The sequence below is a fragment of the Phyllostomus hastatus genome, unplaced genomic scaffold (assembly GCF_019186645.2).
Source record: "Phyllostomus hastatus isolate PE091 unplaced genomic scaffold, TTU_PhHast_1.1 phas_scaffold_443, whole genome shotgun sequence".
Taxonomy (NCBI): Eukaryota; Metazoa; Chordata; class Mammalia; order Chiroptera; family Phyllostomidae; genus Phyllostomus; species Phyllostomus hastatus.
The window spans coordinates 340,041-357,532 of record NW_025334031.1 but is presented as its reverse complement, the minus strand read 5'-3'; the positions used below and the strand labels follow the sequence as shown (position 1 = coordinate 357,532).

General features: G+C 68.0%; 1 protein-coding gene across 2 annotated transcripts; it reads left to right on the top strand.

Moving 5' to 3' along the window:
* The first annotated feature begins 5,992 nt into the window (after positions 1-5,992).
* RNH1 (ribonuclease/angiogenin inhibitor 1) lies at positions 5,993-16,366 on the top strand. 2 transcript variants are annotated; one of them, XM_045821133.1, is made up of 10 exons: positions 5,993-6,532; positions 10,461-10,565; positions 12,452-12,622; positions 12,836-13,006; positions 13,470-13,640; positions 13,743-13,913; positions 14,090-14,260; positions 14,458-14,628; positions 15,802-15,972; positions 16,122-16,366. In XM_045821133.1, exons 1-10 carry the CDS (start codon positions 6,204-6,206, stop codon positions 16,207-16,209), a joined length of 1,719 nt encoding a protein of 572 aa, XP_045677089.1. In that variant the 5' UTR covers positions 5,993-6,203; the 3' UTR covers positions 16,210-16,366. The 2 variants fall into 2 exon arrangements, with proteins under 2 accessions (XP_045677089.1, XP_045677090.1); XM_045821134.1 differs by lacking the exon at positions 5,993-6,532 and adding an exon at positions 8,162-8,222.
* Positions 16,367-17,492: the final 1,126 nt, after the last annotated feature.

Sequence of the window (17,492 nt, the reverse complement as noted above, 5' to 3'; positions counted from 1 at the left end):
CTTGTCCTGCAGGATGCAGGTGCCCCACAGCTCCAGGGTGAGGGAGAACAGGGTCGTGGGACAGCAGGTGTGGGAGGGAGCAAGGGCCCCTGACCTCTAGTCCAGGCAGGCTCCCAGGGGGGCTCAGGACTCCTCACTGGGCAGACTGGGCTGGTGGGGACACGGCTCCTGGACAAGGGTGCTCCTGCCAAGGCCACTTGGTTCTAAGGGCCAGGTCAGCCCGACCAGTAACCTTGGCTGGGGGTCGGCAGAGCCTGCCCCGTGCTCTGGAGAATGTGCCCCAAGGGAGCCCTACTCTGGCTGCACACTGGGCCCAGGCCTCGTCCACACCCCCGGCTGACCAGCCTTCCCTCTGGGGCCACCGTCCCCAGGGGCTCTCCTCGAGGGCTCTGGGCCTCCCTAGGGTGGGTCTGGCCCAGAACCTCAGCCTGGGCTTTGTCGGGGTGGGCTGGGCCCCTGGGGCAGGGGGTGGGGGGCCTGGGGGTGGGTCTCCCTGGGCAGCCCGACCCCGATGGTGAAGTCCTAGAGGAACTGGCTGGTGGGCAGCCACCTGTCACTGGTCCTGGCGGAGAGCAGAGGGTGCTCAGGGCCTGCCTCCCGGCGAAAGCCTTCCCAGTGTGAGCCCGGGGCCCCAGGACAGCCCCTGGGGCAGGCATCCAGGCACCTCTCCGCCTTCGGCAGTGCTTTCCCACGGCACTGTCCCCATGGGCCTGGAGCCCCTGGGGTCTGGAGCCTCCGGCTGAAGAAGCCCCAAGCAGCCCCCCAACAAACCAGAGCCTGCTCCTGGCTGCAGCCCCACTGTGTGCCCCCGACCCCAAGGTCTGGGGGACACGCTCTTCTTGGAGAGCAGGACGGGAGGACCAGGGGCAGAGGCCCCTCACAGGCCCGGGCATCTGTCCCAGCCTCAGCTACCCCCCTTCCCCAACGGCGGCCACAGTGCGGGTGTGGAGGGCCCAGATCTCAGGGACAGAGTGTGCGGGTGTCTCCTGGGCTCAGCAGTCAGGCTGGGGCCCACAGGATGGGCACGCTGCCAGCTGGGCCTCGTCTGGCCATGGGCCCGAGAGCCACTGGGCCAGGGCCAGGCCAGAGGTGAAGGGGCAGCGGGTGTAGGAGCGTGTGGACGGGCTGGAGACCGGGGGCCGTGGCCACAGGAGCCCGGGGGCGGTGTTGGGAGGCAGCACCCTTCGCTGATGGGACACGGGCAGGGTGGGGCTCCCCACCTGCCCCACTGCTGGGGGGACTCCTCGGGGAGGCCCTCCTTGGCCCGTGCGGCCACCTGGTGTGTGTGCGCCATGCCTTCTGCTGGCCATCAGCTGGGCTGCACAGAAGGTGCCCTCCTGGCTCAGGAAAGTCCACCCGACGCCCGTGCCTGGCTCCCACCCGGAGACCTGGTGCAAGGACACGCCCCACCCCCCACCCCCCTCCAACATGCGCTCCAGTCTCCCGGAGCTCCTGGACAGCCTCCCAGGCTGCCCTGCTCCTGCCCCGCAGCCCCGAGCCCTGCAGGCCTCGTCCTGGGAGCACTCTGGGGGCACAGGCTCCCCGAGGGGGGGGTGCATTCAGGTCAGTGGGGACTGTCGTCCCTGCCAGTTCCTGACCGGCACTGGGGGCTCAGGTCCCCGCCAGCAGCCACGCGCACCCGTGCCGACGTGGGCCTGCCCGAGTGCCGACTAGCTGTCCTGGGCGCTCACAGGGGCTCCGTTCCCAGAGGCAGGTACACACGGTGTTGTGGGTGGCGCAGGCCAGCGGTGTGAGGAGCAGGGCTTGCTGCCCGGTGAGGGGACAGCGGGTGTGGGTCTCATTTGTCTGACAGACCCTGAGGACAAGACAGGACACGGGTGGCTCAATGACACCTAGTCCCCGTTCACCCTTAATCCAGAGCAGGACGCAGAGGACCCGGGGGCCGTCCCTCAGGTTACTTCTGAGACTTTCTCATCTTCGCTCTCCGCCCCGGGGCACCCTCTGCTCCCAGGGGTGCTGCTGGGACTGCCTGTCTGTCTGGGAAGAGAAAGCAGGGCGCCCTAACCCGCCAGCCCCGGTGACTGCAGAGAGCGCTCTGCACGCGTCTCTGAGCTACAGGTCGACTTCACGATAAAGCCCGGCACCAGTGACATCCTCAGGGTGCCGCGGTGTCTGAGACTCAGAGAGGAACATCTGCACGCAGTGAAATGCCCACAGCTCAGGTGTGCGGTTGCAACAGTTTTTATTTTCCGTGCTCTGCACACGCTCAAGTTTGGTCTCTGGGTTTTCAACAGGTGGAGCTGCCAGTGCCCCTGCGCCCCGAAGCGCCCCGCGGGGGCCAGGCTGTCCTCAGGCCGTCAGCCCCTGGTGACCCCTGCTTCTCTGCCCCAGCCCCACACCCCCTCAGCCTGCCTTTCCCCGAAATGTCCTCTGAGTGGGTCACAGAGGGTCTGGCCTCTTTCCCTGAGCAAAGTCCATCTCGGCTCATCCTGCCTTGAGTGGGTCCACAGATTATTCTTTTTCGTCATCCATTTTCGGGTCACCACAGTCCACCTCTCCCTGCTGAGGTCCACCTTCAAAGCCACCTGGCTGCTCCCGGCTTTCAGCGACCACAAGCAGCGCGTGTCCCGCGCAGGCTGCACGGGCGCACCTGTTCAGGTCGGTGGGGCGACTCCCCGGGAGCCCGTTGGGTTGCACGGTGAGAAGCTGCCAAGCTGCCCCAGCAGCGGATGCGCCGTCCTTGGCCCCTGCGGTGAGCGGCCTCCCCTGCCTGCGGCCCTGCACCCTCCCCGCACGGGCTGCGCTGGGCTGCGGCCGACCGGTGGGTGTGGAGCGGCGTCCCGTGTGAACACTGAGCATTTTCCTGGGTCTGCTGGGTGCACGGTGACACGCCGCACCCCAGGGACCCAAGTGTGCCTCGTCTCTGTCGGGTGTCTTCAGGGCGTGGGCCTGTTTTTTAAAAGACTTTATTTATTAGCCCTGGCTGGCGTGGCTCAGTGGATTGAGCTCGGGCTGCGAACCAAAGCATTGCAGGTTCGATTCCCAGTCAGGGAACAGGGCACATGCCTGGGTTGCAGACCAGGGCCCCCAGCAACCGCACATTGATGTTTCTCTCTCTCTCTTTCTCCCTCCCTTCCCTCTCTAAAAATAAATAAATAAAATCTTTAAAAAATCTTTAAAGCTTTTTCTCAAAAAAAAAAGGACTTTATTTATTCTAGAAGGAGGAGAAGGGAGGGAGAAAGAAAGGACAGAAACACTGATGTGAGAGAAACATCGATCAGTTACCTCTTGTACCCGCCCGACCAGGGACCAAACCCACACCCAGGTCTGCACACTGACCAGGAATCTAACCCACGACCTTCTGCTTTGCAGGACAATGCCCAACCCACTGGGCTACGCTGATCAGGGCAAATAGGTAGCTTTCCTGGGCAGACTCGGGTTGGCCCAAGGCTAAAGGGTTTGCCAGCTGGCCCTTGTGCCCACGTGTGCAGACAGGCTCGGCGCGGCGGACGGCGGGCGCACCAGGCTTGTTCTCACGCCCCGGGCTCCTGGGAGCGCTCGACCCACAGACGGCAGCCGTGAGGGAACGGGGCTGGGTGGGGGCTCAGGGCTCCGAGGGCTTGTTGCAGTTCCACAGCACACACGCAGCCGCCGGGGATGGGCGCTACCACGGGGGAGGGGGCGGTGCTGGAGGACAGAGACCTCCCTGTATTATTTCTTGCAGCTTCATGGGAACCTACAGTTTTCTCAAAAAGTGGGGCTGGCCTTTGAGGTCGGGCCAGTTGGCAGGCTGCACAGGTGTTGATGGGAGGGGGTGAGGAGGTGAGGAGGGGGAAGGAAGGCACAGGAGTTGAAGGGCCCCTACTGGGTGGGCTTTCTGTGGGTTCAGCCGCACCTCAGGGGTCTGGTCAGTGGGGGTGGGGAGCAAGAGGCCGGGCAGAGCCCCCAGCTCCTCCCTACACCCTGCCCACCGCCACGCCACTGAGTGCCCTTTCAGCTCGGACCCTCAGAGCAGGGGTCAGTTTAGCCAGTGCACCGTCTTCCCCCAAACCCGCCCCATTTGCCTGGCACCCCACCCCACCAGAAGGCTCTGGTCACTGTCGAGGCTCCCTCCTCCTCAGCCCCCCTCCCCTCCCACAGAGTGCTGCTGACATGAGCTGGGGCTGGCCGTGCCTGGCTCTGCCTCCGCGGCCCCGCCTTCCCATCCCAGTGCCCCAGCTGGGGAGCCATCATGACCTCCACGTGGCTCCCAGAGGCCCCCCCACTTCTGTGGCGGCCTCCCTGCACCTGTGACCGGAGAGGTCTGGCTGTGCACGCGGCACCCAACACGGGGGGCGGGGGGGCTCCGAGCAGACCCGACTGCAGCCGCAAAAGGAAACCGGTGCGATGTCTCTCGTGCAGTGGTGTCACTAACTGCTCCAGCAAGTCCTGTTCCCGAGCAGAAAATTAACTCCCCTCTCCGGTCTCCTCCCCAAGAGGGTGAGGCAGGGGCAGACCTCAGCCTGCCGCCCGGTCCGCTCCGAGCTGCTAAGGAAGGCCACAGCGGTAACTTTCGCGTGCCAGGACACTGCGGGTCACCTCTGCTTCTCAGAAATACCTACTGCCCAGCCGGCCGAGGGCTTCCAGTGCAAACCCCAGTGCAGGCTGCACGTCCACGCCTTGAAAAGAGGGAGGTGGCCCATTCATTCCCTGAGAACCAAAAGGCTGAGCCCAGCATTAAGACAACCCCCAGGCCCAGCAGGCGGCTACCAAGACCAGGAGGGGCGCGTGATAACAGAGGAACAAACCCCTGTCTCCCACGCTCACAGCGGCCAGCCTACGCACCCAGGAAGGCCCGCCACCCGCACGGGAGCACCAACGGATGGACAGAAAGTGTGGGCGCCACGAGACAGGGAGTGCCGTCGTCGGGGTGCGGACAGAAATGACTGCGAACCTGCAATTCTCGGCCCAGCGGAAGTGTCCTTCAAATACAGGGGGCACACACAGGCGTTTTCCGAGAAGCGACAACGGGCAGGATCCCTGACCAGTGAACCCACACCAAGCGCAGCCTCGGCTCTCCGGGGTTCGTCTGTTCTGCTCAGGCCTGGGCCCTCGGCACCTGCGGCGCCGCGGGGCACAGTCCGCAACATTCGCCCACAACGTCGGGGCAGTGCGACGTTACCCGTAGATCACAGACGCCGCCTTGAATGACGTCGACGCTGTCTTTCGCATCTATCTGCACACCAGCCTACGAACGTCCGTGTGTCCCCCGCCCCACGGCGCGGTCCGAGGGCTCGGCGGGGGGTGTCGCGCGGAATTTTCAGACCCAGACTCAGCCTCCGCTCCAAGTCACCGAACCCAGCCCGTATCCGCCACGCTCACGTCCTGACCCCGCCCGAGAGGCGAGCTCCAGGCAGCGTCCTCTCCTCGTGGGATGTCCGAGGCCCGCCCACGCACGCGCGGGACCCTCTGTCGGTCCCAGGTCACAGCCCGGCCCTGTGGGTGGCGGCGAGAGAGACCCAGCCCGCCCATAGTCCCGCCCACCAACCCCGCCCCTCGTCTTGGCCACGCCCACCGCAGACACCGCCCCTCGCGCCCCGCCCCGCCCCCAAGCCTCGGCGGCACCTCCAGACCACGCCCCCACCGCGGGTCTGGACGGCGACCTGACCACGGTCCCCCTAGGCCCTCCCTTCCCCCTGTAGACAGCGTGCCGCTCCTTCCTGGTGACAGGCTAGGTACAGTCCGCTGTCGTCCGTAGGTCAGTCATTCCCGCCGTCTGACAACCCGCGGGCCGGTCAGACGGCCGGCCCGGGGTCATCCCTTACCGGCACCGGCCTCGGTCCGGCCTCCTGCGGACGCACTCCGGGCACTACTACTGCGGTCACGCTGCTCGGGCGACGCGGGCGCGCGCGCGGGGGGGGGGGGCGGGGCGGGAGGACGTCAGCGCGCCTTTTCGCCTTCCCAGCTCCGGATGCGTCCCTGCGCGTGCGCGTCGGCCCCCCTTTCAGGACGCGGCGGCGGTGCGCCTGCGCGGTCCGCGTCTCGGTGGATAGGCCTTAGCGCAGTCGCTGGGTCCGCCGGCTAGAGCCACTGGTTCCCTGGCTCCCTGCCAGCCGGACAAGCTAGAGCGGGCTTCGCCAGACTTTCTCTCCCAAATTGAGTAATCCTCGACCTTATTCCTAAAGGAGCCGGTCCCAGGCAGGACAGCCCTGGCAGAGGACTCCCCGGGTCGACCCACAGGGCAGTGGGCCTTGAGCGTTGCCATGTGCCCGCCCCACCACTCCGCCCTGTTAGGTCGCCCGAGAACCTGGGGGGCGCTGGGTCGGCGACTCAGGTTGGGGAGAGAAGCCGTAACGGCGACAGCACCTCGGGGGGCTTTGATCCAGCGGTGTCACGAGGACTGGAGAGATGTAAACACTGGGCCCCCACTTTGCAGAATTGGGCGGGCTCCAGCCAAGGTGCCCACGCAGGTGTGGAGACACGCGGGTGCGGGGAGAGCTGGTGGACTTCTGCAGCTTCCCAGGACGGCAATTCAGCAGTGTCTTGGAAGGACCTTAGAACCAGGCAGGTCCCCCTCTAGGATGGCGTCCAGGTAAGAATTGTCCAAACCTGGAAGAATTTTTATGCGTGTATTAGAGCCAAACTGGCGAGTGCTTGGGAGTGAAATCTCAGTGGATTAAGCAAACGCTCTGGAGAATGGCAGTTTTGCAGTTTATGTTGCGAATTAGAAAAAAAGAGGAGGCATAAGGGGCGCTGGTCTCGGAGATGGGCGCCCCAGGCCCTTCACCTTCCTGCCTCTGTCTGGTTTTCTGCAAGAGCCCACGCTGCTGGAGGCACGAAGTCATGTTCAAGTCGGCCGCAGTGCCCGCCAGGGCCCCCAGAAGTCCCCCTCTGCCCCTCTCCCGCCCTCCGGCTGCAGTGGCCTCTGCCCGAAACCCTGCCCTCCTGGTCCTGCTCCCCTGTCTTCACTTGACACTCAGTTGAGTTGACAAGTGTCATCTGTTCCTGCTCCGCGGAGGCTTATGGGCGTCTGGGCCTTGGCGGTCCGCCCCTACAGAGCCCTGGGCTTCCCAGGACTCCTGTCCCCACTCTCGTGGCCCCGGCCCCCTTGCTACACAACCGAAGACTGGCCCAGCCAAACACTCTCTCGCATCGAGTAACATCTCACTTGATCCCCACGAAGAGCCGACCACCCAGGGAGCCCGGCGGTTCTCATCCCCCATGCGCACTGTGCCGCCCCCTGGCGGCCGCAGACGTGAGGCCGGGCCTGCGGCGAGCATCCCCTACCTAGTGGGCCCGATTTCCCCGCCGCGCCCGCGCCCCCGCCCCCTCCCGGGCGCTGTAGCCCCCGGGACCTACCTGGGCCCGTCCGCGCTGCCCCTGGATTCCTTTCCTCTGGCAGCACTTCCCCCAGGCACGTTCCACCATCCAAATACTGTTGTGTAGTTCACTTCTAAATTTCCTTCCCCGTCCGGGCCTGGGCTCCGTGGGCGCTGGCTCAGACCTTGGCCCGGCTCTGCGCACCAATGTGGCCCGGTAGCAGTGGCCGGCCCACGGTCGGTGTCCGATACCCGGTTGGGTTGATGACGGCCTGAGCGGTACAGCACACGGAGCACCTCTGCTCCCGCAAGTGTGCGAATCAGCGGGGGCACCGCAGCCGGGAGGCGGTCGCTCGCTGCGGCTGTGGCCCCCACGGGCATGCCCTGCGCAGTCGCGCGCCCTCGGAGGTTTCCACACGTGCTCAAAAAACTCAAGTGGTGCACCCCCGAGGGCCATCCCCTGTCAGGAGTGGTGTTTCTAGCTGTTGGAACGTGCGTGTGTTATGCAACCATTTTGAACCGTTTATTCAACTATCGGCAGGAAGTTATTCAACCATTTTCCTGCCGATGGACATTTAGATTGTTTCCAGGTTGAACAGTTACAAAACGCTGCACAAACACCCTGGGGACCTGTCGCCTAAGCTCACGGTTGCTCTGGACAGGTCGGTGGGTGGGTAGAAACGGGTGCACGCGCGTTTTACATAACGAACCAGCGCCCCAGAGAGCCTGGGACAGCCTCGCCCCCCGTGGCACAGCCACTCGATCTCCAGTCCCGGAGCTGAGAGGCGTCTCAGGTGCTTGGTTTCTGCTCCAGGGAAACCCGCAGGCCCGCCCCTCCCCACGCCCCGCCTCGGCCTGGCGCCCCGCCCCCGTGGGCCGGGCCCCGCCCCTCCTCCCGAGGCCCCGCCCCTATCCCGAGCCCCGGCGGAAGCAGTGTCCAGGCTAAAGCGGCGGCGACGCAAGGTGAGCTCTGGGTTTGAGGGTCTCGGGGTCGCAGCCGGCCGGCCGGGCTGGGGAGGACCTTTCGCGGCGCCCCTGGAGGGGCGGGTGAGCTCGGGCGACTCCCGCGGGCGTTGGCTGCGGCCCAAGAAGGGCGCGGCCGGGCGTCGGCATCCTTTTCCAGGCTGCAGAGCACCGCCTGACCTGGAGGGATCGCGCGGAACCCGGCGCGGACCGCCCACGACACCCCCCCCCCCCCGTGGTCCGCCGCCGCGTCTCCGCGCTGGCGGAGGTAGCATACGGTCCCGGCCGCCAGCTGGAGGCTCGGTGGACCCGGGACGTGCCCGCCCCGGTGGATGCCACCCGTGGGCGCCGCCCCAGCGAAGGCCCAAGCCCAGCGCCTGATCTGGCGCGGGTCCCGCTGAGCGGCCTGTTGTCGCACTTGAAACCGCTGATTCGGGGCGTTGCTCAGCTCCTGGGTTCCACCCTCGGGACCCTCGGGAGCAGCCCGGCTGGGGATCCTGAAATGCGGTCGTACTTCCCTAGGTCGGGGACCTTAATGGGGGCGTCTTTGGGGGGTGCCGGACGTTCCCACGGGGTTCTCGAGGTACCCAAAGGCCCAGCGAAGGGGGCGCCCCAGTGACTGTGAAGCCCAGGGAGTGTCTTCCGATGGGGCGGCCCTGTCCCTCTTCTCAACGTCAGACCACCACGTGTGAGCGGCGCTCCTTGGTGTCAGGCTGCTTCCCGGAGAGGGTGCAGCCTGGGGCAGCAGCCCAGGGGCTAGGGGGCTCAGTGGTCCCCCAGGCTGGCAGGCGCGGGGAGCAGCAGCCCTGACCTCTCCCCTCTGGCCAGGGCGGGGGATTCTGAGTCAGGATTTGGCCGACCACACCCTGGCCCCCCGTGGGGGGAGGTTGGGATTGCTCACACACTCTGAGCTGTGGGCTGGCGGACTCCTGGCTTCTCCGTGCGGCATGGCCAGTCACAGCCACCCTCGCCCCGTTTCCGCAGGCCGCCTACGGGGACCTGCAAGCAGGACTTTTGCCTGCTGGTAGTCGCAGGTCAGCGGCAGTGGAACCAGAGCCTTTGCCTGCCCCGCCCCCACTGCGCTCTGAACCAGCTGTGGGCAGCCGAGGGGGCGGGGGAAGGGGGACGGGCCTCCGTCAGCCTGGCCGGCCAGTGCCAGGCTCCGATGCAAACACGCGCAGGGAAGCGCTCCCAGGAACCGCGGGCGGGGGTTTTGAGCGAGGCCGAGTTCTCAGGAGTCCCAGGTTTTGGGGAACCGGGGCCTCACGTGGGGCTGAGTCATCCCATTGGGCAGGCCCATCTAAAGGGCAGCTCCAGTCGCATCATTTCCAGGGCTTTCCATCGTGCTTGAGCGAACGCAGATGCCCGGCACTGCCCCCCACCCGTCTCAGCAGCGAGGCCGGCCCCTGCCGCCCCCCCCCAACTGTCCCGGTGTGGGTGGTCCCTGGTGCGGCGCTGTGTCGGAGCCGGTGATCTGCTGCCGCCCCAGACCTGCTGCCAGATCCTCTGTCTTTCCCAGCCTGCCCCATGGCCCGGCTACTCCAGCGGCGGGTCCAGGGTGGGGCAGGCTGTGCCCCAGCCCGTCGGAGTCCCAGGCCCTCGGGAAAGGGTCACAGAAGCTGGGCCTGGGGTCCCCACTGCTCTGCTGTGTCCTGTCCAAGGGCACCCATGGCTGGTGCTCCTGGCTGGAGAGCTGTTACCTGACTACAGGCACCTGTCCCTCCCAAGCAGCTGCTTCCGGGCGGAGAGGCCTGGGGTCCTCACATCTTGGGGGGTGGGGGGGTCTCTGGCTTTGTGGATGGCCCAGCCCGGGCATCCCTCTGGTTCTCAGAGGGAAAGCTGGCTGAGCAGGCAGAAGTAGTTTCCAGAGCACGGTGTGCACTGCCCATCCCGTGCTGTGCCCAGGCCCACAGGCCACCCCCTCCCCGCCGGCCCTTGCCTGGGCACATGAGGCAGGGGAGCTCCAGGAGGCAAGCCCAGGTGCCGCCCTCTCCCAGGCAGCGGCAGGAGGCTGCGGGGCGAGTGCAGCCTCTGCCCCCCGCAGCCCTGGCCCCAAACTCTGTGGTGGTTTTTGCCAGGGCAGCCCACGGGTGCCGTGTCCCTCTGCCCTCCCCGTCTCTGTCCCTGGGGGCTGAGGCCTGGGGGAGAGGCTGCGGCGTCCTCCGCTGGGTCTCTGGCCCCGGAAACCTGAGATACCTGGGCTGAGCTGCCCTCCTGCCCCCTCTGCCCTCCACCTAGGACACACCTGCCTCTCACCATGAATCTCGACCTGCACTACGAGCAGCTCAGCGACGCCCGGTGGACGGAGCTCCTGCCTGTGATGCAGCAGTGCCCGGTGATCAGGTGCGTGCAGGGTCCCCGAGGGGTGGCGGCCAGCCGGGCCCCGGGTGGGCGCTGTAAGCACCTTCCTTGTGGATGCGTGGCACCGACTGTATGAGTTTCCCACGGTGCGAGATGGTCTTGTGTTTCCCCCAAACATTTAAAGACGTAAACCTGCTCCTGGCTCCTGCCTGTGGGCGGGGCTTGGTGTGGAGGCTCCGGAGGCGGGTGGGCGGGGCCTCTGCCCGGCTCCCTCCCCAGGGACAGCCCCGCCCTCGCCTCTCAGGTGCTGCCTGGCCTTGGTCGCACCTGGCCTGTGGCTGAGGTCCTTGAGCCCAGCCGCCCCTCCGGCTTCACACCACCGCAGCCGCCTGCCGCCTGCCCTTCTAGCTGGTCTGGGTCGGGCTTAGGTTCACAGAAGGGTTACGAACGTGGTTTGGGGGGCGCCTCTGCCCGCCACCCTGCTTCCCCCGAAGCCAGCGCCGAGCGCCCGGGGCACTGGGCAAGCCACCTGGACTTGGACGTCACCGGCTTCCCCGCCGGGTCCTTTCCCGTCGCAGTCAGCGCAGGATCCCGCGTGGCATTGAGCCGCCTCCCGTCTGGGACGGTCCCTCTGTCCCCTTCCCCCGTCCCCCCCCGCCCCCCTCTGTGGCTCCGCTCAGCTCTGGAGAGAGTCCGGGTGACGTCGTCTCCCGGCGGAGGGACACATTTTTGGCCAGCACACGCAGAATCCGTGTCGCGTCCCGCCTGGCGTAGCCTGCCATGGGGTGCGCGGCCGCGAGGGCACGCCGCGGTCGCCCCGGGTTGTCCCTGTGGCCGGCCTGCGCTCAGGCGGGGCGTCCGCTGGTTTTGTCCCGTGCGGCCACCGTCCCTTTGCCGCGCGAGGGCACAACGGGCCGGCCGAGGCCGGCGGCAGCCTCCAGCCTGGAGGGGCGTTTTTACCACAACGGCTGAACAAAGAAGTCGTGTTATTGGAAAGAAACTGAACAAAGAAACAGAAACAAAAACTCCCCTGGCTGCTGTGGCTTGGCGGACTGAGTGCCGGCCTGCGCGACCCGAAGGGCCTGGTTTCACCGCGTCCAGGGCACAGGCCTGCGCTGCCGGCTGGGTCCCCAGTAGGGGGCGTGCGAGAGGCAGCCACACGTGGATGTTTCTCTCCCTCTCTCCCCCTCTCTAAAAATAAGTCAAAAAGTCCTAGGAAAAAAAAAAAAAACAGGTTAAAAAGCCCCGTCTCCCCCTGGGTCGTGGCAGCCGCCTCGGGCAACGGGCCGGACGCTCTGCTCACGCCCTGCTCCTGCAGCTCTGCCCCCTGCCTGCAGCGGCCCGGGGTTTCGTCACGGTCACCCCTGGGCCTTGTCCTTGCCAGGACCTTTCTTTAAATCCTCACCTGAGGACATTACTGACTTTAGAGGGAGCAGGAGAGGGGAGAGAGAAAAGCGTCGACCGGCTGCCTCTCGCAGGCGCGACAGCGGGGGTCGGGGTGGGGGCTGAGCCCGCTCCCCAGGCGGGTGCCCTGACCTGGAATCGACCCTGCGGCCCTCCGGGGCTGAAACGACGCTCCAGCTGACCCAGCCGCCCGGCCGGGGCCCTCGCTGGGACTGCTCACTCCCCACCCCTCTCAGTTTGTCACAGCCGCCCCCCAGGGCCTCTCCGATGTCCCACGAGAGCAGGTGGCCCGGTCCCGGGCACCTGCAGCTGGGTTTCACGTGCGTCCGGCTGCTCACATCGCAGCCCGGCCGTGCCCTCTGAGGGGCACACCCTCCGGGAGGGGACGGGGGGCTGGACACGCCGACCCTGCCCCGCGCGTGCACAGCCGCCCCGTCCTCGGCCCTGGAGCGGGAGGTCACAACCTGCGGTGGGGGCCACGACCCGCGGTGGCGGCGTGACTGTCGGGGGGTGTCCGCCCGCAGGCTGGTGGACTGCGGCGTCACCGAGGGGCGCTGCCGGGACATGAGCTCCGCACTCCGGGACAACGCCGCCCTGACGGAGCTCAGCCTCTGCTCCAACGAGCTGGGGGACGCCGGCACGGACCTGCTGCTCCAGGGCCTGCAGAGCCCCACCTGCAAGGTCCGGAAGCTCAGGTGAGCCCCCGTGGGCCGCACGGCCAACCGTGCAGGGCCTGGGCCCTGCCCCCGTGGGAGGCTCACGGGGACCCCGCCGCCCTGCTCCCTGAGGCGCACCGCAGCCTCTCACACCCCCACCCGTGCACCCCCTCCTGCCCTCGGCCCGGGGACCCCAGAGCCCCGCGGCCCGGTGTCTGGCCTCGCGGTGACGGTGGGCTTGCGGCCCGACAGCCTCCAGAGCTGCTGCCTGAGCGAGGCCAGCGGCCGGACCCTGGCCAGCGTGCTGCGTGCCGCACCCTCCCTGCGCGAGCTGGACCTCAGCTACAACCCCCTCGGGGACGTGGGCCTCCAGCTGCTCTGTGAAGGACTCCGGGACCCCCAGTGCCACGTCGAGAGTCTGGAGTGAGTGTGCCCACCCGGTCCCCGAGCTGCCTGCTTTCCTGTCCCCGGGCCTGCGCTGCACAGGCCCTGCCCCATGCCGGCTGCAGGGAGGCCTGAGGAGGGGCTCTCGGGGACAGGCGTTGCTCCCCTGTGACTCGGCCGTGACCCTCTCAGAGGAGCTGGCAGCCAGCTGGTGACCCTGCACCTGCTTGCAGGGTGGCCTGGCCCCGCAAACGCGCAGGGGGTCACAGCTGTGGCTGGGGATGCGGTGGGGCGGGAGGCCGGGCCTTGCTGCTGGTCCATTGAACCCAGGACTCAGGTCGGTGGGTGGTCCCCAGGACGGTCCAGTTACCTGGGCTCCGTAGGGATGGCTCCTGGCCTCTGCAGTGCCGTCGCTGCCTGGTGCGGTGTCCGCAGGCCTCAGGCCAGGGCCGGGAGCGGAGGGCACTCCTGGGGCGAGGACTGACTGCCCGCCTGTCCCCAGGCTGCAGTACTGCAGCCTCTCGGCCGCCAGCTGCGAGCCCCTGGCTGCGGCACTCAGGGCCCGGCCGGAGCTGAAGGACCTGGTGCTGAACAACAACGACTTCGGGGAGGCCGGCGCCCGGACCCTGTGCCAGGCCCTGGTGGACTCCGCCTGCCCGCTGGAGTCACTCAAGTGAGCGCTGGCCTGCCTGGGTGGGGCGGGCGCCGTGCTGGGTGGGGCGTCCCCCGCGCTGGGTGGGGTCTCCCGGCTCCCACAGCGCCTCCTGTGCCCCAGGCTGGAGAGCTGCGGCCTCACCTCAGCCAACTGTCAGGACCTGTGTGGCGTGCTGGCCACCAAGGCCTCGCTGTGCAACCTGGAGCTGGGCGACAACAGGCTGGGGGACGCGGGCGTTGCGGCGCTGTGCCCCGGGCTGCTGAGCCCCGGCTGCCAGCTGAAGACCCTGTGGTGAGTTGGACTTGGGCAGGTGGGCGCGGGGGCGCGGGGGCTGCCGCTCCTGTGTTCTGGGGTCCGAGGCCACCACTGCAGCCGGGTGGGGGGGGCGACGTGCACCACCGTCACCGCACTGGCACGGGGTTGGCACCGCCCCGCCGGCCCCGTCATGACCTGTCCCCGGCCCCTAGGCTCTGGGAGTGTGACATCACGGCCAGCGGCTGCGGGGACCTCTGCCGCGTCCTCAGGGCCAAGGAGAGCCTGAGGGAGTTCAGCGTGGCCGGCAACGCGGTGGGGGACGAGGGGGTCCGGCTGCTGTGCGAGAGCCTGCGGGAGCCCCGCTGCCACCTGGAGTCCCTGTGGTGAGCGCCCGGCGGTGTGTGCGGGGGACAGGTGGCCCGAGGGGACCTGCCAGGGGAGGGCGGTGGGGCCCGGGGGAACGCCTGTAGCCGCGTGGCCGTGGCCGGGTCCGGGGTGGCCTGGTCGGGGGCGTGCTGGGGGCTGTGTGGGGCCCCCGGGGTGCCGGAGCCTGGGCCGCAGCAGTCCCCGTGCCCCCCAGGGTGAAGTCCTGCAGCCTGACCGCAGCCTGCTGCCCACACGTCAGCGCCATGCTGGCCCAGAACCGGAGCCTGCAGGAGCTGCAGCTCAGCAACAACAAGCTGGCGGACGCCGGCGTGGAGGAGCTGTGCCGCGGCCTCAGCCAGCCCGGCGTGCCGCTGCGGTCGCTCTGGTGAGCGTGCGTCGGCGCCCAGTCCCGGCGCCTCCTGACCCCCTCGAGGCCCCACCCCGCGCCCCACCCGTGGTGGCACTGACGCTGACGGAGGGCCAGGCGGGGTGGGGGGTTGTGCGTGTGCGCACGCGTGTGCGCGTTTCATTTCCCACGGGAGGGCTCAGGACCCCGCCGCCAGGCCTCTCGGCCCGGCTGTCCCTGCTCCGCGTCCTGTTTCTGCCGCCCTTCCTCCCCGGGCTCCATCCTCATCCTCTGTCCTGGCCTGCGCCTCACCGGCGGCTTCCCTGGGACCCCCTGGCCCCCGCGGGCGTGGTGCTCAGCCACCACACAGGGCAGGGCGCCTGCAGCTTCCGGGTGCCCCAGCTCAGGGCTCCGTGGCACCCTGGGGACTCCTGGACCTTGGTGTTACCCTCTGCTGGTGCCAGTGGGTGCCAGGCCTGCCCTCCACCGTCCTCTGGGCCGTGTCCACGGCCTGTGGAGCCCGGAAGCCCGTGTCCTGCGCCACCCCCAGCTTCAGCCGAGTTCTCCCCACCTGGGCAGCTCTGGCCAGCTGGGGGGTGGGGGGTGGGGGTGCGGCCCTCCTCCTCTTGTCCTCCCACCACCCAGCACCGCTCTTCCCGGAGGCCACTGGGTGCCTGCCCTCTGCCCCTGCCGGTGGAAGCCCTATGTCCAGGTGTGGCCGCAGCCGCAGGCCAGCCGCCGACGCTGTGCCCACCCCAGGGGGCTCTGCACCTGTGCCCAGTCTGTTCAGGGCCACGGAGACAGACCTGGGAACAGCTCCAACCCAGGGGCCTTCTTTTCTTCCGTATATATTTTTTAAAGATACTTAAAAAAACCTTATTTACTTATTTTTAGACAGAGGAGAAGGAAGGGAGGAAGAGGAGGAGAGAAATAGTGTGTGGTTGCTTCTTATGCATCCCCCACAGGGGACCTGGCCCACAACCCGGGCGTGTGCCCTGACTGGGAGTCACACTGGCGGCCCTTTGGTTCGCAGGCCGGAGCTCGGCCCACTGCGCCGCAGCAGCCAGGGCGGACGCTGGGGTCTCGAAGTGTGTGCCCCACCCCCGCCGTCCGTCCTGGGTTCTGCTGGTGGCACAGGCCCAGGTCACTCAACCAGTCAGCAGCCGCCAGGGGCGTGCCCTTGTCCTGACTTCCGCCCTGCTGTCCACCCAGGCTGGGGGACTGCGAGGTGACCGACGCCAGCTGCGGCAACCTGGCCTCACTCCTGCTGACCAGCCGCAGCCTGCAGGAGCTGGACCTCAGCAACAACTGCATGAGCGAGGTGGGCGTCCTGAGGCTGGCGGAGAGCGCCCAGCAGCCCAGCTGCGTCCTGGAGAAGCTGGTGTAAGCAGCGTGGCGGGCGACGGGGCCCGGGCGGGCTGGGGGCAGAGCGGGCGGGTGGCCGGGGCAGACGGGGGTGGGGGGTGGGGGGTAGGGCGGGGGGGCGTGGCGGCCCTGGCGTGCCCCGGCCCACACCCTCCCGCCCCCACCAGCCTGTACGACATCTACTGGACGGAGGAGGTGGACGACCGCCTGCAGGCCCTGGCGGAGAAGAAGCCCAGCCTGAAGATCATCTGCTGAGCCCCCGCCGGCTCCCAGAGCCGCCGGCCACCGAGTCCCCCGGGGGACTGGCCGGCTCCCGGGGGCTCTTTCCCGGTGCCTTCGCTTTACTGAAGGGAAAGGCTCACCTCGGAGAACGTTTTAGACACTTTATAGTTATTAAAGTACTTTTTGAGCAGAGGGGTTCTCGTCCTTCCTTGCAGGGACCCCAGAGACCTGTGTCTCGGGGTGATGCTTCCTCGGGCGCGAGCTGCCCCAAGCTCCACACCGGGCAGCCCAAACAAGTCAGCGCCTTGCAGGCCCTGGCGAGCGTGGGCTCCCGGGAACCTGCCCCTGTGGCCCCAGCGGCCGCCCCAGGAGGGGCCTGCCCGTGCCTCTGGTCAGCAGCTGGCCCAACAGCCCAGTGGGAGTCGTCCCCGGGCCACCTGCACCTCCGGCCTGGGGACTGCTCCACCCGGGCCGGTCTGCTGACGGAGCCTGCAGCCCTCTGGACGGCAAGGGCAGGCCCCCTGCTGGCACAGTATGGGGGAGTGTGCAGCCCACAGCGGCTTTCAGGGGTGGCGGCCGCAGCTCGCCGCTGCGAGGCCCTCCGCAGTGCCCGAGGCCCCGGCTTCTGACCGGGACCCCGTCCCCCCACCGTGAGGACACGGGGCTCCCTGAAGGAAAGGCAACCAGTCTGGGCTGCGTCTGTGCACGGTGAGCCCGGGAGAGCTCAGGGACCAGGCAGCTGGGCTAGGGACGGAGCCTGGCAGCCACCCGCTAAAGGGACTGCACGTGGGGGAAAGGAGGCCGGGACCCAAAGGAGTGGCCGTGAGCACCAGCCCACGAGGCACCGCCCGCCGCAGGCATCAGCACCGCGGTGCAGCCGGGGGCACGGGGCGCCTCGGGTCCCTGCTGTGCTGGTGGAGCAAAGCCCGCTCCAGGACGAGCAGAGCAAGCCCGGGGCAGCGGGGGTGCAGCGGCCCCTGTGCCAGCAGAGGCTGGACACCCCCACAGGGAGGGCGGGGGGCCTTCCAGCACTGGGGACAGGGCGGCTGGGCTCAAGGAGACAGGTCCCGGTCCTGTCTGCTGCCCGCGGTCCACAGGGGTGGGGGGGACCCTCTCCACTTCCCGCCTGTTTGCATGTCCAGGGTCCATCACCAGCCACCCCCCAACCACAACCATTCCCCACCCTAACCCTAAACCCCCCAGGTCCCCGGGGCCTGAGCCAGCAGAGCAGGTGACCCCGTGCCCCTGAGCAGCCCCGCCCCACGACCCCCACCCCCCAGGCACCGCCCCCGAGCGGCAGGCACAGTGAAGGCTGC